This window comes from Pollicipes pollicipes, unplaced genomic scaffold, assembly GCF_011947565.3.
Source record: "Pollicipes pollicipes isolate AB1234 unplaced genomic scaffold, Ppol_2.1 Scaffold_2555;HRSCAF=2994_pilon_pilon_pilon, whole genome shotgun sequence".
In the NCBI taxonomy this organism is placed as follows: Eukaryota; Metazoa; Arthropoda; class Thecostraca; order Pollicipedomorpha; family Pollicipedidae; genus Pollicipes; species Pollicipes pollicipes.
In genome coordinates, this window is record NW_023596136.1 from 21,426,265 (window position 1) to 21,451,388 (window position 25,124).

The window sequence follows — 25,124 nt, forward strand, 5'->3', positions numbered from 1 at the left end:
AATGCAAGTGGCCGCATATTTACGAGATTGCTCCTATTTCGAGACTCAAATAAGCGCTAGGGATGACGCTTGGCGGTATGTTCCTGAAAACCAAATGTGGAACCGAACCATCTTAGATCAGCGACGTACTCTGACATTTAAAAAGTCCATAAAACATGTTTGCTGCAGTCTCTGTATTTAGTTAATTCAAAATGAGCGGCAGAAACTGCTCCATAGAGCAAACTCTCAAGTAAAAGGCCAGGTGAGTTTGAACCTGGGTCTGACCTTCAAACCTAACCCTAGGTCAATGGATTATGCTGTAATTCTTAACGAAATTGATTTATTGCCCAAGAAACCATATCAGAGATCAATGGCTCCGTCCAACACTTCGTTGTCGCATCAGATTAAAATTTGAAACGATTCCCTAGAAATGACCTTCGCCGACAGCCTTGGCCTGATTTTGGGCTGCCACAGATCAGCGACCTTACAAAGTACATCTGAAGTTTTATACCGCAGGATTTGTGATTCTATTACCTACATCTATGCAAAGTTTAGGACGGCCGCACAACGCCGCTTGGAGAAGAAAAAAAAATCCGGAAAATCTGCCGGGGGTCAGACTAGCCCCACTCACGGGCATGTCAGCCGGCCGTGCGCGTTCAGCGGCATTGTCGGTTGTCACCCGCCCGCTCTCTCAGGCCATACATTGTCGTGCAGTGTTCCTCAAGCACCGTCGCTGCTCTGAGACTAAAAAGCTAGGAACATGTTTTGTGTTATGTATATTAAAGGTCATTGACCTTGTTTGAACTTGCGAAGGTAAGTGACGGGCTGCTGAATGGCGCCATTGCACATGCCGAATATGTATCCACAAACAACCTTAGACGGGCGCAGCAAGCCTCCCCTCCCCTAGGATGATGGCTAGCATGAGCATTCACTCTAATGATCATTGCTGATTTCATTCAGTTTTCTGTTGTTTATTCAGTTTTTATTCATCGCGTTTATCGAAAGTATCTGAAATCATATCCTTCTTGATAGTCAGCTGAGCCAAAACTGCCATTTATGCGCAACAGTTTCGATAGCTGCGCTTGTTGTACGGCCTTGATGGCTGGTATTGTAGGGAAACAGTCTGTGTATTTGCAGATGCTGACTTGTTTATCTCTCATTATGTTTTCGTGGCGTGAATATTGGTGTTATGTTGCAACAAAAATGTTTGCCATGTATTGATCTGACTGAAATACCATTGCTGGTATTGCCTCGGTGAGTGATACGTTTTATCCAACGTCACGTCATCAACGTGAAGTTGAAGACCCCTTGCAGCAAACAGGAAATGTGCCCCTTCTTTGGTAGCTAAGTGCATATGCGTACCTTTATCAAAGTTTTCAGGATTCAAAGGTCACTTTCATGGGCTCTCTTTCCATGTAATGCTATAAGACTAATGCTGAATTTCTTGAGTATTTCTAGGGTCTTCATAACTTCTTGTAATAGTTCTTCATAAATTTGAGATCAAGTATTAGCTATCATTTTTTGTATGAAAATTTGGGACTTCTCAATTTACACCAAGTGTTCTGTGTTTTGCATACTAATATGTGATCAAAAGGCATTAGGTAGAGGCATAGTTTCCTATTCAACTGGCATAGGGCCTCATTCACCCCCTCCCAACTTGAACTTCACCCCCTATATTTTAAAAGCAAGTGCATATTATCTGGGGAAAAGTCTTTTGGCACATTTTAGGAGCAGGTTGAGTAACTACACTACTCAGTTCTCCCCCCAAACTCATTTTGTGAAGCTGCAACCTGCCAACAGGTGAACAGTTACAATATTATGGTCATATGGGATAACCTGGTTGATACCATCAGTGATATAGTTGCTCAAACCAGTTGAGGCCATCATGTTAGAAGCACCTTCATGACAAGGGTTTTGTGTTACAACCACTATGTAGCTTTAACCAGCTACGGTCATGATTTTTTCTGCTGGCTTTGGATTGTGGATGCCACATCGCTTCATTGTGTGTTGAATTGCTACTAATTGGGTTTTACTCATGCCCATACATTTCTTTGAATTAGTTTCTGCTTTGTGGTTAGGAAAAACTATGTATGCTGGAATGGGCACAGCATCGTTTAATCCCTCTTAGTAAATATACCCACTTTGTACATAACAAATATCTCAGATGTTGTGAAGAACTGAATGGAACAGAGGAGAAGGGCAAGAATTGACCTTTCATGGAGAAACTTTGCATTAACTCTAATATGGCACAGCACAGAACATACATTGCTTTCCCCACACTTGCTGCACACAATACCTCTATAACTATTTGTCATTATGAGCACGCATTGTTGCATGCTAGATGAAAATGTCATAATTGTTGTTCATTAGAAGTGTATGTATTTGTCATTGATGGCAGATATCCTAAGGAGATGTGAGAAACATGACTCCTGTATTATCTTTTTATTCAATGTCATAGGGCTGATTTTAAACTTTCCCTTCATGATCAACCCCAGCAGATAACATCAAGACCAGCAGTCTGGTTTGCTGGCTAGGCTTGCTGAATGACATGTGTTTTAGCCACAGCTTCCACCAACAAGGTTATTGCTCCAAAATTGTGCATGTAAAGTTATACATGTGAAACACATTTCTAAGGGTAGTGCAACAGATAAAGCGGAGACATTCATCATCTGCTGGTTATAGTTAACTGACAATTTTAAGATATTTTTATGCTGAGAGGTATTTTCAGAATACCATATAATTTAAATCTAACCCATGATGACCCAGTTGAAGGTCACTACTATTGGCAGTACACATGATAAATGTGCTCTATTAAATTGGTGCCACCAAAGGACAAAATATGGCAGACACAGAAACAAGAATGTGTTGCTGTGTATCTGTTTTGAGCATTTTCACCAACAATAATTTTGTAAAGGAGGTAATAATTCAGTGAAGTCAGTGATAGGAAGTTGGAACTTCACGTCAGGTGTAACAATGCTCAAAACTAAGGTGTATCATATGACATTACTCTATGCAATGCAATCTAAGAGATAATCCAAACACCTGGACATGGCTTTATCAACATGCTTTATCAACTTTATCAAGGTGATATCAGTCGCGGTCGCTGCGCATCTCCGGACCACTGTCCCGGCCAGAGTGGTGGGCCCGGGAGCCAAACCCCGCGTCACCGCCGACGCGTGCGTGTCGCCGGGCCAGGCCGACGCTGCGGTGACCTGACCTGACCTGACCTGATCCGGTGCTCCCGCCGCGGGCGTGGCGGCCGCCGAGGACGCGGTGCTACCGGCGCCGGAGGCCGAGATTGTGGAGGACGTGCCGGAGAAGGTTAAGGTCGGGTCACGTTATTATCAAGGCAAGCTGCTGAGACTATATAGTATCACCCGCCTCTCAAAATGGCAGAAAGGGTTGGCACTGTGAGGACTCATACCGCTGGTTTCCCAGGCGCGATAATTGCGGACAGACACGCAAACACAGACTGCTTTCCCAGACTGCATCGTCGACACGTTTAGGTAGAGTTGGGTGGTGGTCTTCAAGGTGACCTGGGTGGCGAGGGATCCGGTCTCAAACTCTAAAGTCAGCCGTGCGGACTGAGATCCAGGACTGCGACGTACGTCCCAAATTCCAAACAAAATGATGCTGTCTGGTAGGCATTCTTGCAGCATTTTAGTTGTCGCAGGGCCGCCACGGCCTGTCAGAAGCTTCCTGCGGTTAGAGAGTAGATGCTCCACGGTGTGGGTGTGCAGCCGGCGTATTTGGCGGGGGCGTTATCTCGCGATATCTCCGGCTGTCTGGACGTGCTATCAGTCGCGGTCGCTGCGCATCTCCGGACCACTGTCCCGGCCAGAGTGGTGGGCCCGGGAGCCAAACACCCCGCGTCACCGCCGACGCGTGCGTGTCGCCGGGCCAGGCCGACGCCGCGGTGACCTGACCTGACCTGACCTGATCTGATCCGGTGCTCCCGCTGCAGGCATGGCTGCCGCCGAGGACGCGGTGCTGCCGGCGCCGGAGGCCGAGGTCGTGGAGGACGAAGAGGAGGAGCCGACCGGCGACGACCAGAGGGCGCTGCTGCCGTCGTCGTCCCGCCCCGCCGCCCCGGCACGGTGAGTGACCGCTGCCGGCCAGGACACACCGCAGCTAGGGGCTTGGCTAGATGCTGGCCTGTTCTGTCCAGCCGGGTGTGCAGGGAGGTGACGCTCGCAGGCGGGGCTCCCGTGCTGCCTTGCTCAGGTGTGTACAATGAAGAGTTTTGGGTCTCTGGATGTATGCAGGCTTCGTTCAATGGGAAACCGAGTGGCTCAAGATACAGATATGGTTGTTAGGTACCTTAGGTTTCGTGGTGTCCACGTTAGTGCATGATAGCGCAGTCAAAACGCATACGAGAAAAGCAATCACGCTCATTCACACACTTTAAAAACAAAGTCGGCCCGTGGAACCAAGGCCTGGCTGGACTCAACTTGCCCCGACCCGAGCCGAACACACACGAACACGAACACGAACACAAACACGAACACGAACACGAACACGGACACGGACACGGACACGGACACGGACACGGACACGAACACGAACACAAACGAGAACAAGAACACGAACACGAACCAAAGCGATCTGACCTGACGCATTCGATTTGTGGATCTGTTTGATCCGTTCAATCAGTTCGATTCATTCGATCCGCTCGATTTGCTCGATCCCATCGCATCGCATCGCATCGCATCGCATTGCATCACATCACGTCCCATCCCATCCCATCCCATCCCATCCCATCCCATCCCACTCAATTTCACTCTGTGTCCCATCATTTACCGCCCTGTCCCGTGCCGTCCCGGCAACATCCGTTGCGACTGATCGGTATAACCTAGTTCGAGCCAATATTTTCACAACCTTGCATAAGTATTCGCATACAACGCCATATGGTACAGTCTCGTTGTGAGCAGGAACGAGGGAACCGAAGCCGGTTGTCTTGCACCAAGGTGTGAACTACGGCCGTTGGATGCTTGAGGTGCATCTGAGCTATTGTTGATTACTTTCTCGCAACGTCGCCATTGCGCCTTTGCGCAGTATGCGGTTTGGAATGGAAATTCCAACCTTTACCAGAGGTTCTGAGACCTGAAGACCCGGCCGGTTTCTTTGTGCAAGGTCGTCCTAACTTGCCGTAACCAGCCACATTCTTTTCCCCGGGTCCCACACGCGCATTCGGGTCTCACACAAACCATATTGCGGGAAAGTATAACGGCCACGCGCTCGACCACGGGCGACGGAGCGCCGCCTGTTGACGAGGTGGCGCTGCAGCCAGCCCTCCGGCGGACTGCCCCTCGCTCAGTGCATGGCGTGCGGGTGTACTGGCCGGTGGCGAGCGCACGGACCACAGCGCCGTGCCCTTGCCCGCTGGGACGGCCTCGGATACGGCCCACACCGCACTGCCGTCAGCGTGCCTCCACGAACCGTCGCACGCGGTAACCGGCGCGGTATTAGCAGGCACGCAAATAGCTGTGCGTCCTGGGAAGCAGAGCGCGACAGATTCTCAGAAAGAGGTGACGCGCGCGTGCTCCAGTGAAGCCACGCGTGCGGCTGCAGGATTCCTCTGCGATCGTTCAGTTTGCGAGCGGGTGTGCTGCGGACGAGCCATCGTCTCTATTCACACTGACAGGGGGACACGCGCTGCCCGCCGGCCAGCCGTAGTCCTGTGCTCCCGCGGCGGAGTGGGCCGCGGGGCGCCGGGCCGCAGTCTCCGGCTCCGTGGCGGCGGCGCGTCCGTGCCGGAGGCGGCCTTGACTGCTGGAGACGAACCGCACTCAGGTCCTGGACGCTGGAGGCCCGACCGCGCTCCGGTCCTAGCTGCTGAAGGCGGACCACGCCCCAGTCTTGGCCCCTGACTTGGCCGCACCCTGGCCGCCAGAGTCGCCTGGCGCTCCCCTTCTCCGCGAGGCCAAGCGTTCTTCAGCGCGGTGCGGCGCGGTGACCTGTGGCCGGAGGTTCCGGCCGGTATCGCCCGTCGGTCCAGGACGGGCGACCGCTGGCCGGACGCCCCGCCCAGCTCGTCGCTCCCAGCCAGACTATGCGGATGACCCGGCCGGTCGGCGCTGGCGTCCGCGGCATCAGGACGCCGCGCGGGGCGCCGTGGTGGACGTGTTGGCTGCGCCCAGCGGCTCCGCTGCGGGCTGACGTCGGCTGTCTCCCCGGCGGCGGCGACGGCGGCACGCGGCGCGCGGGTCGGCCGCACCGGCCACCGGGTGCCCCTCCCGCTTTCGGTTCAAGCTGCTGGAGCACGGGCTCCTGAGCGATGGTGCACCTGAGCGCGAACTCGGGTGGCTTGACACGAGGGGCGTGGCTTGGCGTCGTGCAGCTGGTGTGCTGGCCGACCGCGAGAGGAGCTGGTGGGCCCCGCGCCACCTCCGACGTTGCGTTCTGCTCTCTGCGGTTGATCTCGCTTTCGTCAGCCGCCGCCTGCTGTTGCTGATGGTGGACTTCTGGGAGGCCCGATAGCATGACGCAGCATTTCCTTGTTTGTTTGAGTATCTAGAACGAAGAGCAAGTTACCATGGCGTACGGTGAAGCGGATTCCATGCGCGTGTGGGCTTAAAACCCCGCACTTCCCATAACTGCTTAGGCCGCGTCCATGACCTCTGGAATAGATGTGTGTATGTCGGTGTGGGATAATTACCATTATAAATGTGACGGGTGATGAACAAATTATGGCACAAATATGATTATGATTAAACAAATATCTACGCCCAAAAGTTGTTGTATGAGGTAAGGAAATCACTTAGACACGGCCACGCCTTATTTGAAACAAAGTCAGAATGCCAGTGAAATTTTGATTATCGTTGCCAGCTTGAACAGGCTATTTTATGTAACTCCCCTGAGGCTTTTTCTCTGCCTCGGGTCATTTGGTGTGCTTTACGAGGATGGATTTCATTGGTTTCAGCAAGAAGATTATTTTGAGATATGACAAACTTGATAATTATTGCTCGGCTGTTTCTGAGCAGTGACTGTGACACATTGTGATAGCTAAGGAATAAATAAAGCGCTGATGTAATCGAATCTTTGCTGGTAAAGCCGGCCAGTTTGGTATGCGTTACAAGTAAGAATAATAACTATTTTTCAGGGTCGCAGAAAAATATCGTGTTGAGCCTTGCATTACGAAAGCCTGTAAAAGTCTACAGCGTTGCTAGTAAGGCTTTATATCTTTAGGAAACCCGACATACGTCATTGCGCCCCTTTTATGGATAGAGCGCCAGCGACTGCAGAGGCTGTGGCGTAACTAGGCTTCGAACCTGATGACCTCGGCTGGCCTGTCAGCCGGTGTGCAGAGCAGCTGACGGGAGCGGGCGGGGGGGGGGGGGGGGGGGGGGGTGGCGGTCGTGGCGCAGGCGCAGCACGCGCGCCGCATTCCCGAGACCGGTCCGTGTCGGCCGGCTTTGGCGGTGTGTTTTGGAGCTGGCGGGGGAGGGCTGGGGAAACCCGGTCCAGTACCGCTGCGCAGGCAACAACGGAATGGTCCGCGTCTTAGTCGCCTCGGGTAATGGCTCACCGTGACCTTCGACCCGTCCGGCATGCATGAGATCGGGGAGGTTTCTGCTTGGCCGGCGGTCGGTAATGTCATCCCACGGACGGGGCATTGACGGACATTGGACTCGTGTTCGGTATCGGGCTGAGGCCGCCAGTTCAGCAGGTCCTCTGACTGGCACATTTGCATGGCTGCTCTGGAGTGCTGGAGGGTGGGCGTGGTGCACGTTTGCGCGCCGACGATGTGAGCATGATGGCGTCGTTTTCTATAATACGAGCTGTAAACTGGCGTCACGAATTGGGCCGATCACAGCGAGCACGTCATTAGTTATCAAGTTATCATTATTGCTATCGTCACGATGTAATGCCATCATCGTTACTAGGCGAATTATGCATGTTTGCGTGGTGGAATAGGCCGTTAAGAGAGCATTGCCGTTGGTGCTGTGTGCAGGAAGTGTGGATGTACGGTTCTGCCTTTGGCCATTTCGGCAATGGTAAACCACGTACATGCATGCCCGTCAGTCAGATAAGTCCAGTTCGTCATATTAGTCCTTGCTGGCAATTTCGATTTAGACTGCTTCAGCGAACGGCTGTGGAAATGTTTACATTCAGACATAGGCACGTCTCGGTGCATGCGTCGTATTGATTCCGGCGGATGTAAAAACACCACTTCTGGCAAAAATGCGCTGCAAAGCTACCAAATTTGATAAGTTTTTTACCTTGCTCTCAGGCAACTACTTCTGTAAACATGAAATGGACAACCATGACAAATGCGTGTTTAACGCAAAAGTTGCACGTGTGAAGAAGTAGGTGCTGTCCACATGTAAGCGAAGCTGGAGGGGCCATGGGCCAGGGATCCGCAAAATAAGATAAGTTAACGGACACTCGAAACATGTTTATGATAACATACTGTGTTACATTTTCGGGCCTTCTTGGGCATGGACGTAATCAGACCATGAGATCGCGGGGACAATCGGAATTGAACGGGTGAAACTGAAATATAGAGATAACCTGAACTAACAAAGGTATTTCGAATAAGGGGATGTTAAAAATAACCATCCTACAGGCAAGATGGGGAGAATAGCACACGGACATAAAGCACACATAAAGAACGGGCAAAACCATGCTTTCCGTCCCCCAATTTCCATAGCGGTTCCACCGTCACTGGGCATGGCATGACATCCAGAAAGCAGGAGATGAAGGGTCGGTGGCAACAGGACAGAACAAGGCAGGTTAGCGTTCGGGGCAGGATGAGAGAGAACAAGGTAGAGAAGAATAGAGTAGAAAATAACAACACAAGGCTGGAGATTACCGCCTAAAACAGCAGCCGTCATTGGGACTTACGACGCACTCAGCTGCTGAGGCTATATGACGTCGTCTGCCGCTCACTCCGGCAGAAAGGGCGGGCGCCGCGGGGAATCGAACCCCATGCCTCTAGTTTCCCAGAAACGTAATGGTTAACGCAACCGCTTTAACCACTTCACTTTCGGCACCCTGGAGATGGAGCAGCAGACAAAGCAAATTGGAACAGGAATGGAGATCACAGCATGACAGTACAAGACAGAAAAGAAGAGTATAAACACGGTATAACACAGCACATAACAAGTATGGGCAAAAGGAAATTTATCAAAACAGATCGAGACGAGATGTTTATTTCATCCTTACCCCAATTAAAATATGGACCTCGGCTCTTGTCCCACCCTTGCCTCCTGTTTCCACCCGCCACTGGCCAGTGTCGCCGTCATCACTCCACATATAACGTCCCTCCGCTCCCCAGAATGTGGAACACTGCGCGGCGATCCATGGCTAGCGCGGGCGGCGAGTGACCATCGACGATTCCGCCGGCCGCACACGGCGGGTCTGCACTGCTGCATTGGCGGAACCATACGTAACGAATGTATGCTGCAGACACAAAACTAGACACCATTGTACTTAGAACTGCACAAGACGCCTGTTCGAGTTCCGTGCCGCTGCAGGGTCTAGTAGATATGAACGTGTAAAGCTGAATGAGTACGGTGGGCAGGAAAATTCGAACTTTGACCTTACATAATTGGGTCAAATATCGACCTAACGACAACCAGAAAAGATGTCGCAGTAAGAAGATGTTGTTGAGTCAAATATCGACCTAAAACAACAAGAAAAAATTAACCATCGCAAGGTATTGTTGAGACCAATCCACTGTTGTTTTCCGTTAGACTTTCTCTTTCTTAATATGAAAGTGGCAGAGGGGTGGGTGTTATCGCATCGACTCACGCTATCAGTCTGCTTTACAAAAACGGCAAATCAAGGCGAGGGTTATTGATAACTGGTGCTCTCGCTCTCTCAAGTCACTGGCCATGCTCATGTGCACTCCATACGCATGCAATAATCTAGCGACCTCAGGTTGCAGGCTGTAGTTTTCTTTTCAGTCGCAGTCCCAGCCCACACACTTAGACTCACGCGTGCCCAAGGTTGCAGGCCGTAGTTTTCTCTTCAGTCGTAGTCCCAGCCCACACACTTAGACTCACGCCTCCCCAAGGTTGCAGGCTGTAGTTTTCTTTTCAGCCGTAGTCCCAGCCCACACACTTAGACTCATGCCTCCCCAACTTTGAGAAGGAAGTGGGCAGATCCGCGAAAAGACTCGTTTGGTGACGTACTTTTGAGATGGGTCTCGTAAATTTGACTGCTCATTCCCCCATCAACTCATTTTGCGAAGAACACCCCTTTCACGTTATCTGCGTCGAGTGCCGTCACGAATATTTTGATGTCTTGTGACGGATACTAGACGCACCCAAATACAAACGCCAATGTCTCACGTATGGAGTTTACCCGCTCATCCCCCCCCCCCCACACCCGAGCTTTGAGAAGAGAACGAACTGAAAGAGAACTCTTCTCCACAGCCTAAATCCATGGTGAAACTTATTTGTCGTCATAATTTGGTAGGTAGTTGGGGTTATTTCTTGCGATTCAGCTCGCCTCCACCAACTCATTCTGTGAAACTACGACCACATAGTCCGTGTTTTTGATGAATCATTTGAGCCACCGAGCCATTTTGTCAACTCTCCTCACTGTTCCTTCCCATTGTTGACCGAAAGAGGCGAGAGCGCTTTTATGACAAACTCCAGTCACTTAGTTTGAAGGGATCGGGTGGCGGTAACCTGCCTAGAGCCGCGCACTTGAAACAACTTGAAGTATGACTATGTGCGATTCGCTCACCTCGCTCAGCATCGTTGCCTTCTGATTTTCGAGTTGACTTCAAGAATTCTTACGACCGCGCTGTGGCGCTGTGGCGACCGCCACGGGCCTTGTCTGCGCCAGGCCCGCTGCCACGGGCCTGGCGCAGACAAGGCCCGTGGCAGGGCCTTGTCTGCCACCCCGTTGCGCACCCGTAGCGGCGTATGATGTTGACGCATGGTATTTCGCGGACCTGGCAGCCCAGCAAGAAAACTTCTCTCATCTGGTAGCTTTGCTGCAGATTTCTCCACCAGTGGTGTTTGCGCATCTTCGCTCTGGTCTCCACCTCCTCGCCGGGAGGAGGTGCAGATCCAGTGCAGATCTAGGTCCAATGCAGGCCTTCCGCTCCCATGATCAAAGCACGGTTACGCGCACGACGTGCCGTCCTCAAATCATTCCACACCTACAGCTTGCAGTCCCTTGTGCAGCCAAAGAAAAGAAGCTTCTTCGTTTCTGCGGCGCGTGCCGACGCGTGTGGTTCAAGGACGGTCTGGGTTCGCCTCGTGAGCAGCCTTGGTGACGTCACGAGTGCGTCCTTACCGTGTTTAAACGGGTGGTAAACAGCACGAACGAACTCAGTCTCTCGCAGGCGCCGTCGGAGACGCCGCGATGCGCTCCGCCTCAGTGCTGGTGCTGGTGCTGCCGCTGGCGTTTGCCAGCAGCGATCGCTGTCAAGAACTAACCAGCGAGTTCTGCGCCACACAACCCTACAACAGGACGATAATGCCCAACATACTGAACCACACGACGTTGGATATGGCGGCGCTCGAGGCGCATCAGTTCGCGCCGCTGGTGAAGGTCGGTTGCAGCCCCAGCCTGGCGTCGTTCCTCTGCCTGCTGTACTTCCCTCCGTGCACAGTGCTGGACGTTGCGACGCCGCCGTGTCGCGAGCTGTGCCAAGCAGCCAGGGACGGCTGCGAGCCGCTGATGAACAAGTTTGGACTCCGTTGGCCGTTCTCCTGCGAGCAGTACCCGGCGGCCGGTGGGCTGTGTGCCGGGGCGCCGGTTAACGTCGCTACGTCGCCGCCGCCGCCGCCGCCAGCCAGGACCACCAGCGCCCCGCCGTCAATAGGGACGTCCGCCGAGCCCGTGCGGCCGACGCCGGCGGCCTGCGCGACGGCGCCGCCGCTGACCGACCTGGCCGCCATCGACCGCATGCTGACCCAGCTATTGCAGTACTCGGAGCGGCTGCAGGAGCTGCACGAACAGAACCTGCGGCTGGAGCAGCAGAAGCTCCAGCTGGAGATCGAGCTGCTGCAGCGTCAGCTCCGCTCCGGCTAGGCGCGGGCGGCGCCAGCGACCGTGGGCGGTGCAGTGTCAGATGATCGGCGGGCGGTGCGGTGTCGGGTCATGTAGGGCGGTACGACGTGGGCGGTGACCGTGGGCGGTGCAGTGTCAGACCATCGGCGGGCGGTGCAGTGTTAGGCCATCGGTGGCGGTGCGGTGTCGGGTCATCGGTGGCGGGCGGTGTCGGGTCATGTGGGGCGGTACGATGTGGGCGGTGACCGTGGGCGGTGCAGTGTCAGACCATCGGCGGGCGGTGCGGTGTCGGGTCATCGGCGGGCGGTGTGGTGTCGGGTCATGTGGGGCGGTACGATGTGGGCGGTGACCGGGACGTAGTGCCGGCGCGGGAAGACGGGTGGCGGTGGTTTGTCCCGGTGCTCTCCGGCTGAGGAAGAGAGAGAAAACAGGGGTGCGAGTAGCCTGCTTTGTGGGTTGACGTAAGCTGATCAATATTGATTTGGTCAGTCAGTTTTCAGCTGTGGCGAATCCGGGAGGCGGGGCGTGGGAGGGGACGAATCCATGACCCCAGATACCGTCAAACAAACCGTACTTTCCTCTCATTGTGCTTGGTTTATGGAGACCTGGTGACGTCCTTGGAACCTAGCCCCTCAACTATGTAGTGTTGGACGCGTCTGCTGTTGCTACTGGCCTGATGGGAGATGAATAAACTCTTCGCTTCTGCTTGGCTTATTCGCCGGGGCTGCTGTGTGCATCACGCAGATAGATGGAAATGATCGGGCAGATGGGCATCCGGCGTTCAATTTGGTCTGTAACCTGCCATAATTATCACTTGTAATGCCGTTGTAAGCTGAGCATTTCATTTCCGTCAACGCTGTCACGTGACGTCTTGCTGGACAGCTGAGGTCTGTCAGTAGCCAAGGTCTGTCACGTGACGTCGTGCCGAACAGCCGAGGTCCGTGACGTGACGCCTTGCCGGACAGCCGAGGTCTGTGACGTGACGTCGTGCGGGACAACCGAGGTGTGTCACGTGGCGTCTTGCCCGACAGCCGAGGTCTGTCACGTGGTATCTTGCCAGACAGTAGAGGTCTGTCACGTGGCGTCTTGCCGGACAGTCGAGGTCTGTCACGTGGCGTTTTGCCGGGCAGCCGAGATATATTTCATGGCGTCTTGCCGGACAGTCGAGGTCTGTCACATGACGTCTTGCCGGACAGCCGAGGTGCCCGTGCGTGATCGTGGAGTGGCTCGCTCCGCAGTGCTGCGTGACAAGAGGGTGCCTCGCCCGTCCGGCGCCGGCCGGCGCACGGCCGGCTCGTGCGTGACTCCCCTTCAGCGGAGCGACTCTGACTCTGACTCTGACTCATCGCGCATGGCTCAGAGTCCGTGACCTCGGGCAACGCAGGATTATCTGAGTTGACTCCGATTCCGACGCAAGGAGACGCGGCTCAAATCTGGAATCGTTCTCGATCGACTCGATGCCGCCGTGTCGTCTGTTGAGCTGACCCGTTTAATGACTTTATGCAAACGTTTGTGTTTAGGCATTGTGGTTATAGGGCAGCGATATGTCTGGTATGACACGGCAGAACAGTCCTGTTTGATGTGATTAGCAGCTACCTAGTCAACGCAGGGATTTGTTCTTAACAGTTGTCTCGGCGCAGACTCTAGTCGGATACAATTTCAAACTTATCGATGCCTCCTAGATCCAAGGAAAATTTGTCGGATTCCTGAGTCGACTCCGAGCCGACCCCGAGCGGGACAAAAGTCTGCTAACAGTGTTGGCAGCTGACCCGGTTCTGGTTGCCGATTTTCCTTGTTAAGTTCCGCCTGAGCTCCGCTCTGCTGCCATAACGCCGCGATACGATGAGACGACTGGCTTTTGGATCCTTGCTGTGACCAGAGAGACTTCCTGCAGCTCTCGCCTATGTCGGACGCCTTGAGCTTCGGCTGCACACGTCCAGCCGCCACATTCCATCACGGCGGTCCATGCCTGCCCAACGGTGAACACATGTCACGGCCATTGGGCACCGAAAGGGACCGTTCAAACAAGGAAAGGTCACGTGCAGTGCCGCTAAGTCCGCTTCTGGGAGGGATCAGCCGGCGCAGTGGGCGCAGGGCGCGCTGCTGGCCGGGCCGGCGGCGACCGGGCTTTCCACGCCGGCCGGCTAGCGGCCCGGCGGAATGTCGAGGACGGCCCGCAGCGTCGGCAGGACTCGGACGGGGAAGGGGGGAGGGGAGAGGGGGAGGACGTCCACCGGGCGGAGTCGGCGTAAACGTTCGCATGATGGCGGCCGCTGGAATGCGTGCGATGTGGGGCGAGCTCTTGCGTGGTATGTTGATGGGGTATGATTTAACTGGTAATAACCTCATGATTAGAGGGTCTTAATACCTTGTATGACGTCAAGTTGATTGCATCGCGATGCCCGAACTACCGGCTTGGCGGTGGCGGTGGGAAGACCAGTGGCGCAGAGGTTCGCAGACTTTGTTTAGATTTCCATTTTCCAGCAAAGCTGCACCGTAACATTTGTCCAGGACGTCGTGTCAGCGCGGAAAAAGGCAAAACGCGTTGAAAACGACACTCAACATGCGCCACGTGCGAATACGCAGCATACAATGGCACCCAGCCACGTCAATATACGCTGTAAGCCTAAAGAAACCGCCACGACCCGTTCAGAAGAAAGCAAGGTCACGTTCCCTACTTCGGGCAGATGGCTATAGAATTGTCAATGTTGTGCTGCACGTGCCGCCTGCCGACTTCGGTTCTCACTGGCGGTAGAGGCAGGTCACTGTCCTGCTGCCTTCGCGTGTCGCGAAGGCCGAGTTCGACGTTGGTCTGGGGTTGAGAGACGAGAGCTGCGGTTTGCCAAGCCCCGAGTATGGCCATTACCGTGAAAAGGTTTAGCGGATGCGGTTGGTGCAGCTGGATGGTGGTGGGCCACCCACGTGCAGGTTATGTGATGCCATGTGACCAAACCGACGCCTTCCAGAGATGACATGAAAGCCAAGATCTGTATCTTTTTAGAGGAGTTACGTAGGTCAGAGCCATAGTCAAATGCTCTGCACCTTTGCGAGACACTGGCAAGCAGTACCTGATTTGTTAGTGACCACAACACTAACAAGGACAGGGAAGAATGCAAGGGCAAAACGAAGCAGAAGATTACAGCACGGTGGGACGGCGCTCACAGAGCTGCCAGCAGCAGATGCCGCGTTCCGTTAGTGTCGGGCGGCCAGCGGGATCCGGGCTGGGTTTTCCCTGCCGCCGCTGCTGACCGCGCAGCCCTCGGCCTCCGCCGGCGGAGCGCCGTGGCCCGTGTGAGCCGCGGCCGCTCCTTGTCGGGGGATGGCACGGTGCAATACACGATGGGTCGGGGCAGGTGCCGCGGCGAAGCTCATGCATGGCATGACGATTGCTGGCGTGGCGGCCGTTGCTCTGTAGTCTGTTGCGGCTTTGTTCCGGTGCTCGGTTGGTGGGTGCCGTGGGTGAATGCGAGGGCAACTACCAACTGCTGGTTGGGGATTCGGTGGCACGTGGAAGACGATGTTTGGTGCGATTGTTGCTCGAGGTGTTGCGTTGCGGTGTTCAGGTGTGTGCACACCAGGGATGCTGTCGTGGACACACGGCGGCCCGTCGCTCCATTTGCCAGTTGTCGTCCGCGCATTTGAGTTGAGCTATGCCCCAATCAGCGGCAGTCCTTGCATTGTAAAGGCAAGGGGGCCCGCTCGTGAGCTCCGCCACATCGGAAGACGTTTCTCCTTGTTCTTGTTTTTGTGGAGTCTAACGTGTGGCGGCGCAGAACGCCTTTCCAATGTACATTCTCGGTTTCTCCTTAGCTGCTGGCCCGTGGTTCTGCCACTGCGACCGCTTATCGGATATGATCCCTTGAGATGAGGGTTACGGTGCACAGTTCACGCGCCAGGGGGGCTCTGCGTGAGGCAGGGGCCGTGGGTGCTCCTGCCCTCTGGTGCTGGTTTGGGTGAATGGTGAGGTGGGTTGCAACGACAGATGGCGGTAACGGGTACCGTGCGTGGGGACCTCTTCCCAAAACCTGCAGGCGATAGCGCAGACAGATGGGGGGGGGGGGGCACCTAACTCCGCCCCCTTGGCTTCCGAGGAGCCTCCGAGCCCCTCGGGAACTACGATGAAGTGCCCAATTTGAAGGCCAGAAGGTCCCGAGAGGCCGGCCGGAGGTCGTACTCAAGGGCCCTGGCCCGCAGGTCTCGGGGTCTTATGCCAGCCAGGTGGACCTGTGCGCTGATCAGGGCCCGCCTGAGTCGATAAGGTTATATATGCCGGTCAGACAACACCAGTAGCACGCAGTCGGCTTCGTGGTGGTATGGTCCAGAGGGCCTATTTTCAAAACCCCAAGCAGGTACAAAGCCGGAGCCAGCGACTTAATTTTTTCGCGACCCCACAACGCCTAACGGGAACCCTGTGCTGGGAAGGGCCCCGTAGTAGCCCAGAGATAGTGTTCGAGGAGGCCCAAAGAGCCTGGAGGGCCCACCGGATCCGACGATCAAGGGCTCGATTGGAGGGTCCAAAGGCGCGAAGACCTGGTCGGAGTCTTATTGAGGGGCCCCGGCCTGCGGGAACGGGCTCTTATATCACAGGCAGAGGGCTGTTTGCGCTGATCAGCGACACCCTGAGTCGGTATGGGCCCTGATATTTGTCAGGATGCCATCAATACCGCGCAGTCCACTCCCCATCGGTGTGGACCTGGGAGCGCACTTCCCAGCCAGCTGCAAAGCCGGGGCCAGTGGTTTACACTGGCTGGGGGCCCTTGCATCTGTCACAGGCCCACAGCGCCTAACAGAGGGTTTTGCGCTCGGAGGGGCCCCGAGGCGAAAAATGACAGGGTTCGATGAGGCTTAAAGAGGGGCTGAGGTGGTCCAACGGAACACGCTATCAAAGGCACGGTTGGAGGGCATAAGTGCCCACAGGATTGGCTGTAGATGACAGAAATAATTGAAATAGTTGAGAGATTTTCTTTGGAATGCATAATCATTTTCGTCCACCCATTGGACACAACGTAATTTTAAGCCCAGCACGGACTCGGCGGGGCTTATGGAGACTGCAACGCCTGGCATCGATGTTTTGTGTTGCTAAGATTTGCGAGCACACATGCTCAAAACTACGTCGCATGACTTATATCGCCTATCAATCCTGGCTAAATGTGGAACATTTTCACATAAACATGTCTTGGCTATGCCAATGCAATTTGTTGACCCATTTCGATCTATATGCGCGTGGTCCTTCATATATGCACAGCGCTGATAAAGATTCTGATGCCTGAGTTCTCTCTATTTAAAATGAGTCCACTGGACCATTGAAAATTGAACAGCGCCGGTGAGCTTTTTCATACAGTAGCTTAACGCATCATTTCTTCATTTGATTGACTACAAGATACCGTCAGTATTGATCTCGCGCTAGTTCCTGGCTTCTTTTCCGGGAACCAAAAGGAAAAATGCAAAATATAAAAGAAAAACATATCGTCATCAAGGAGCCCTTTGTCAACCCTTTGCCTCTCCCTTTCCAATGCCCTGGCTGCGTGCCTGGCTGCTGGCGTACAGCGTGTAAAATTGTTACTTGTACCAATGCGTGCAACTTGCACGCTGCACATCTTGTACGTTTTGATGCTTCCCGGCCAAGGCTACAGGCGAGGTCTACACAGAGATCTGCTTAAGATGTGACTCTCTCTCGAGACTGTCTCATGAAGTCGCTATCTGTCGAGTACAAGAGCAGCGTGCCGCTGACCGGTGGTCTGTGCCGGCTGCTGTTCGGCGGCGCCGTGCCCTTATCTGTAAGAGGTGGGCCAGCGCTGAGACGGACGCACTGCTGCGCCCCAGGTCACCGCCGCCGGGCCGCTCCTCCCTTTTCCCGGGACGGAACCGGAGCTCGGCGCTGGTACGAGCTCAGGCCGCCGTCGGCGTCTCGGGTGGTCACGGGACCCGCTGCGGCTGGTGTGGCCTTCTGGAAACGCCAGCGGCACCTGAGGGAAACGTGAGCGGGGCCAGCGGTCAGGGCGTGCGCCAACCAAGGTCGCCTGCACGCTCCCGAAGCCAGGCGGACGTGACCCGAGATCAGGCGTACACGACCGAGGTCAGGTGTACGTGACGCGAGGTCGGGCTGTGCGGGAGCTGAGGTCGGCGCCGACATGGAGGGCGCTGTCGGACTCGCCGGTGCCGGCCAGCTGGGGCCGAGCCAGCATCGTCTCGCTGCAACGTGACAAACAGAAGGAAGCGGAGACCGGCCAGCAGCAACAACCGTAAGCTGTGGGACGAGGGCTGGTCGTCCTCACTTTGTTGTCGATATGGGTCTGGCACACCACAGGTGCGAGATTATCCCGGCTCGGTGACACTTGGTAGAGAGCGGGGTTGCGAATGGCGGCACACGAGCCGCCTGGACGGGCTTGTTTGGGTTGATTCGTTTAATTGTTGTCAGAATGGAGTCGTTAAGTCGCGTAGCACTCTCCAATTCACCCCGACATACCTGGATTCCATCCTCTGTGTGAGACTTGGAGGAGCTGACTGTCAAGCATGAGGCTCTAAACGTAAGGAGGAAGACTGCATCCAAGTGGATGTAGAACGAATGATCTGATGCACCTAAAGAGCAAGACGAGGCGAGCCTTAGTTCTCCTGGTACTAACTCACTACCAAATGTTAATTATACGTTTCGCTATGTATACACACACACACATATATATATATATATATACACATATATATATATATACATATATATATATATATATACACATATATATATTCAGTCGCCAGTTATCACGACAGAAGCTTTGTACCTCACTTGTGGCTCCCGCTCCCTTTGCTGTTCCCTCCCCGCACACACTTGTAGTCCAAAGCTCTCCAAAAATTGCTCAAAACGCTTAACAGGACAAAACGACTTTTTCTGGAGAGATAGGCATCTGTCCCACCCCGCCCCTTCATTGTGAAACTCCGTTCTTGCGAGAACTTATTCAGTATGGGTGTCGTGTTCAAATGAAATTCTGTGAGCTGGATATAATTATCAGCATTTATGTTGGCTATCTCTTAGGGAAAGTCATTGTGGCATTATTTAGAATTTCCAATGAAAGTAACAACATTTTGCTATCCGGCATGTTAAATGCAAGTGATTTAGATCGCGCATGAGTATACCATACACTTTGATCATGAATGAAATCCTTACCGTCGCGTTCAGTCTCCGAGCAAGAGTCGTGTCAGAATCCTGTAAGATAAACTTTTATGCACCAGATTTGATCGGTTTATCTACAATGGCACCGAGTCCAGCCAAACTAGAAAAGTTTAGACCAGGTCAGCCTGGAGACAGAGACCGAGACTAATCTGCGTAACACCAGATGGACCAGATGGGACCAGCTTAGACGAAACGAGATCACGCAGTCTGGTCCCAATGGTGACAATTTTTTTACACGCATGGACATACAATGCTGACTAATTAATGCAAATCAGTACATAAACAGGGTAAATCGATTGCAAATATGCAAACATTCAAATATGGTAAATCGGTGATATGAACATTGGTACATACATTTACATTTTACGTGACAATGATGTCAAACGAAGCTGACCAGGCAGGGTGGTACCCGATCATATAGAATTTCGTGATAGCAGGTTAGGTCAAACCTCACTCATGACCTCGCCTTCGATGTGCATGTTCACCCCGGCTTAAGATCACATTTCAGTTCGCAACCGGTCATGTATGCGTCGTCGGAACATATTTTTACCGCCGTTTTTACTTTATGACGTGGCCTAGTCATTGGCTAAATCCATCCTATTTCAGGTCCACTATTGTCTACTGCATATTCTACCTGCTTGGAATGGGCACTCTTCTGCCATGGAACTTCTTTATCACAGCTGATTCGGTGAGTCAATACCCTGATTTTGTTTGGTACGTATCCTTAGGTCAAGGCCCTATGCCGACCTTATTTTGTATATGTGCATATATATATATATATATATATATATATATATATATATATATATATATATATATGATACTCATGCGCGGTGTAAAACACGATCTAAAGTATATATATTAAATTATATATATATATATATATATATATATATATATATATATATATATATATATATATATATATGTATGATACTCATGCGCGGTGTAAAACACGATCTAAAGTATATATATTAAATATATATATATATATATATATATATATATATATATATATACATATATATTTACTTGCGAGATGCGGTCTAAAAGTTCAGAGACTATCTTGATTCAAAGCAGGAGACGTGCCCGATTTACATTTGACCGCCATTTCCTTCGACACGCTGCGCCGTACTACGCCGTCCACAGCGCTTCTGCCAAGCCCGGGACTGTACCGGAAAGTCCCGCTCTCCCCAAGGGTGTCAAACACCGCATGCGATTCGCGCTAGATCTCCACGGTGTAAAAACGGCGGTCCTTCAGCTTGAACTTTATCTTGAGGAAAGGAGGAAGTCGCAGTGAGCCAGATCTGGGGACGGGACGCGTCGGGAGCGAAGAGGGTGTCTGCGCTGAGAGTCCGACAACTTAACGTGTGCCCCAAATGTGTGCGGGTACCAATGGATTTCGACCATTTTGTTTCGGCGACCGATAAATTTGGTTTTGAATTGGTGTGCCATTTTTCATTTAGTCCTTTATTTGAGGTCATATTAGTCATTGTCATCACACATTATCCATAGAAGGCAGGCCTGTATAAACCTAACCTCTTCCTCAAGTTTTGTAATATGCGGGCAAAGAAGTGCTGTGGCCCAAACAAACATTTGAACGACCAGAGCCCTTACGAATGAATAAAAATCAACTCACAGGCACATCATGTATCACAATGATAGCTCCCATATCCTTTGCTTCTTACCGGTTAGGATAGTCAAAATTAACTATTTTCAGCATTGCAACTCATAATGCCGGGAACCAAGAGCTTGAGAACTTGCTCGTGTTCAAGATGTTGATAGGTCAGACCTTACTCTTTTGTATGTGCCCATGTCCGTCGTTTTGGATGGGACGTAGCGCCACTGACCTGCCTGCCGGTGTCTCTGGCAGTACTGGAACTACAAGTTTCGAAACACCACCAACTCTTCGGCGGATGCGCAGACTGACCTGCAAGACAACTTCTTCGGCTACCTGAGCGTGGCGTCCATGGTACCCAACACGCTGATGCTGACGCTCAACGCCGCCTTCGGCCACAAGTACGTCTGCCTGACTGGGGTCGGGGGGAGGGGGGGGGGGTGAGGTCATCGCCGACGGGTTACCAGGTCCGTGGTCCGATGCCCGGTTCCCTACGCCCGTCGGCCTGCCGTCCCGCTCTCCCGACATCCCGCTCCCCCGACATCCCGACGTCCCGACGCCCCGAAGTCCCGACGTCCCGACGTCCTGACGCCCCGAAGTCCCGACGTCCCGACGTCTCGACGTCTCAACGTCCCGACGTCCCGACGCCCCGAAGTCCCGACGTCCCGACGTCCTGACGCCCCGAAGTCCCGACGTCCCGACGTCTCAACGTCCCGACGTCCCGACGCCCCGAAGTCCCGACGCCCGGACACCCCGACGCCCCGACACCCCGCCTGCTCGCCTGCTCGCCTGCCCATCGGCCCGCCGGCCCGCCCGGCCCTGGCCCGCCGGCCCCCCGGCCCGCCCAGCCCGTCGGCCCGCCCGGCCCCTGGCCCGCCCAGCCCGCAGGCCCTCCCGGCCCCTGGCCCGCCCAGCCCGCAGGCCCTCCCGGCCCCTGGCCCGCCCAGCCCGCAGGCCCGCCCGGCCCCTGGTCCGCCTAGCCCGCAGGCCCTCCCGGCCCCTGGCCCGCCCAGCCCGCAGGCCCGCCCGGCCCCTGGCCCGCCCAGCCCGCAGGCCCGCCCGGCCCGCCCGGCCCCTGGCCCGCCCAGCCCGCCGGCCCGCCCGGCTCGCCGGTCTACTCGTACGGTATGGTCCGTTGAAGTGCTCGTCGTGGTTGCTTGCGCTCCCTTTGCGATGTCATGCACAGCGGTAGAACGAACCTTGCGGCCCTTATGACTATCGTCTCAGGTGAGTCCACCTGTTCTTTGCCGCCCCAGCTTCTTTTGAGTGGCGTGATTTTTTTCGCACCTTATTTGTTGTGTCACCTTTTTCCAGAATACGCCAGCAGTTGAAGCTAGTCCTGTCCCTGGTCGTCGTCATCGTCTTCTTCATCTTGACCACGGTGTTGGTGCCCATCAACTCAGACGACTGGCAAATCACCTTCTTTTCTATCACTATGGTGATGGTTGTGATCTTGAACGGTGGGTCAGACATCACCTTTATTTCATATCCAGGATTTGATGTGAATTTCACTGGTGGGGATGATTCCGTATGCATTCGCGAAACATGTAAATTTGAGTAGGGCTGCGACACGAGCAGGGGCAACGCTGCTGCCTGACGATCTGCTTGTGACGTTCCGCACTGTATCCGAGAAGCTGCTCGATGATATGCGCAGAGCGATGACCATCCGACCGCGCTGGATGAGGATCCCCCCCCCTCTGTCGATGTCGTCGTCCGCGCTGTGGTGATGCCGGCCGTTGCACCTCGGACCTGCGTCTCGTGCGTGTCACTGGCGCCCGGACCTGACTTGTGCGTGCGGCCGGCGCCGGTCGTAGTGGGGTCGGCCGTGTTCCAGGGCGGCTTGTTCGGCGTGGCTGCTCAGTTCCCAGCCAGGTACCTGTCGGCCGTCATCTCCGGTCAGGCGCTCGGCGCTGTGTTCGCCTGCGTGGCCAGGTCAGTGGGAGCAGCGATCGGGCAGCAAAGGTGGTGCGGAGGCCGCTCGGCGATGTGTTCGCCTGTGTGGCCAGGTCAGTGGAGGCAGCACTCGGGCGGCAAGGGTGGTGCGGAGGCCGCTCGGGCGCTGTGTTCGCCTGCGTGGCCAGGTCAGTGGGAGCAGCGATCGGGCGGCAAGGGTGGTGCGGAGGCCGCTCGGCGATGTGTTCGCCTGCGTGGCCAGGTCAGTGGGAGCAGCGATCGGGCAGCAGAGGTGGTGCGGAGGCCGCTCGGCGATGTGTTCGCCTGCGTGGCCAGGTCAGTGGGAGCAGCACTCGGGCGGCAAGGGTGGTGCGGAGGCCGCTCGGGGCGCTGTTGTTCGCCTGCGTGGCCAGGTCAGTGGGAGCAGCACTCGGGCGGCAAGGGTGGTGGCGGAGGCCGCTCGGCGATGTGTTCGCCTGCGTGGCCAGGTCAGTGGGAGCAGCACTCGGGCGGCAAGGGTGGTGCGGAGGCCGCTCGGGCGCTGTGTTCGCCTGCGTGGCCAGGTCAGTGGGAGCAAGCACTCGGGCGGCAAGGGTGGTGCGGAGGCCGCTCGGGCGCTGTGTTCGCCTGCGTGGCCAGGTCAGTGGGAGCAGCGATCGGGCGCAAGGGTGGTGCGGAGGCCGCTCGGCGATGTGTTCGCCTGCGTGGCCAGGTCAGTGGGAGCAGCGATCGGGCAGCAGAGGTGGTGCGGAGGCCGCTCGGCGATGTGTTCGCCTGCGTGGCCAGGTCAGTGGGAGCAGCACTCGGGCGGCAAGGGTGGTGCGGAGGCCGCTCGGCGATGTGTTCGCCTGCGTGGCCAGGTCAGTGGGAGCAGCGATCGGGCGGCAAGGGTGGTGCGGAGGCCGCTCGGCGCTGGTTCGCCTGCGTGGCCAGGTCAGTGGGGAGCAGCGATCGGGCGGCAAGGGTGGTACGGAGGCCGCTCGGCGCTGTGTTCGCCTGCGTGGCCAGGTCAAGTGGGAGCAGCGATCGGGCGGCAAGGGTGGTGCGGAGGCCGCTCGGCGCTGTGTTCGCCTGCGTGGCCAGGTCAGTGGGAGCAGCACTCGGGCGGCAAGGGTGGTGCGGAGGCCGCTCGGCGCTGTGGTTCGCCTGCGTGGCCAGGTCAGTGGGAGCAGCACTCGGGCGGCAAGGGGTGGTGCGGAGGCCGCTCGGGGGGGGGGGGGGGGGGAGGTGCATCGGTCTTTCGAAGACGAAAGACGATGCCGAAGCTGGCTTCGTCCCTACGTCCACTAGCACCCAGGATAGCACTTAGGATAACCCAGTCGAGGTTGTCACCTTACATGAACTCGCCTTAACACACAATCTACAGCAACTGCTTTAGATTGTGCGTTAAGATTATTTTCATTGCTGGTCGATATGGAAGTGCTTTTTGGTTGTACGCCATGTTTGGGTTCCATACTGGGGTTACGTCTCCCTGTTTGGTTAGTCCAGATCTGCCTGGTTTTTATGGGTGCTCATCTATTCAGTCCAGTTTCCAGAGGGCCTATTTTCGCGTGTGTATCAGGACCGGTTTCAAAACGGGATGCCGCGTGTGCCGATATGTTGGGACGCCTCCCAGCACGCTCCGCTGCGAGTGGCCTGCGAGCCGAGAGCGCCGCGCCAGCCCTCTGCCCATCGCTGGCGGCTCCTTTCGCCGCCGGTCAGCCCTCTCCTCTTCCGCCTCAGGATAGTCTCTATAGCCGTGTCGGGGCAGGACCAGGACGCGGCGGCTGTCAACTCAGCGCTGGTCTACTTCATCCTGGCCGACGTCACCCTCGTCATCTCCATCGCCTCCTACATCTGGATGTCGCGCATGGTGAGCCCGTCCGACGCGGCCACGGCTGCCGCCGCCCGGACCGCCGTGCGCAGGCGCGCGGGTCGTTGGACCTGTCTGCATGGCGGACATCCTTGCTGTGATCTGATGGCGAGGACGCTTCGGTCTCGCTGTCCCCGAATTGCGCTGCTCTCCCGGCTGCACCGTCTGCCGGCTGTCGTCCCGTGCCGCGGTTTGGTATCGCGGTGAGCGCCGCCAGACGCTGCGCTGGTGAGAGGTGGCAGCGTGTCGTCCGGTCGGTGCTCGTGCTCGCTTGGCGCGTTCATGAGCTGCGATATGCGTGCCAGCGCGGGCCCCCGTAACCTTCGGCCCGTTGATCGCTCGTGGACCGGTATCAGCCTCTCGAGTCTAATGATTTGATCCGGGCAACGGCCACACTTGAGGTGCTATCAGTGGGGTGTTGCATGGGATGAGACCTGGGTGCGCGCCTCTGTGTCGTCAGGTGTGCTGATCCGCGGCTGATGCCATCGGAGTGGGGGGGGGGGGGGGGGCGGACTTGAGCTTTTTTGCGTCCTTAGGGAGGTTCCCAAATCGCCTTCGTTTGAACGGCTTCGTGGACTATTACCATGACTGTGGTGACCTCTGCGTGGAGTAGAAAATACTCATAAGAGCATCATTATGGG

At 55.1% G+C, this 25,124-nt stretch overlaps 1 protein-coding gene across 1 annotated transcript; it reads left to right on the plus strand.

Annotated features, from left to right (window-relative positions):
- Positions 1–1,085: 1,085 nt before the first annotated feature.
- Positions 1,086–24,952, plus strand: LOC119099101 (equilibrative nucleoside transporter 3). Its single transcript, XM_037222181.1, has 8 exons — positions 1,086–1,233; positions 3,944–4,076; positions 19,727–19,808; positions 20,994–21,139; positions 22,053–22,198; positions 22,553–22,670; positions 24,354–24,483; positions 24,944–24,952. The coding sequence occupies exons 2-8, from the start codon at positions 3,946–3,948 to the stop codon at positions 24,950–24,952; spliced, it is 762 nt and encodes a 253-aa protein (XP_037078076.1). The 5' UTR covers positions 1,086–1,233; positions 3,944–3,945.
- The last annotated feature ends 172 nt before the right edge of the window (positions 24,953–25,124 follow it).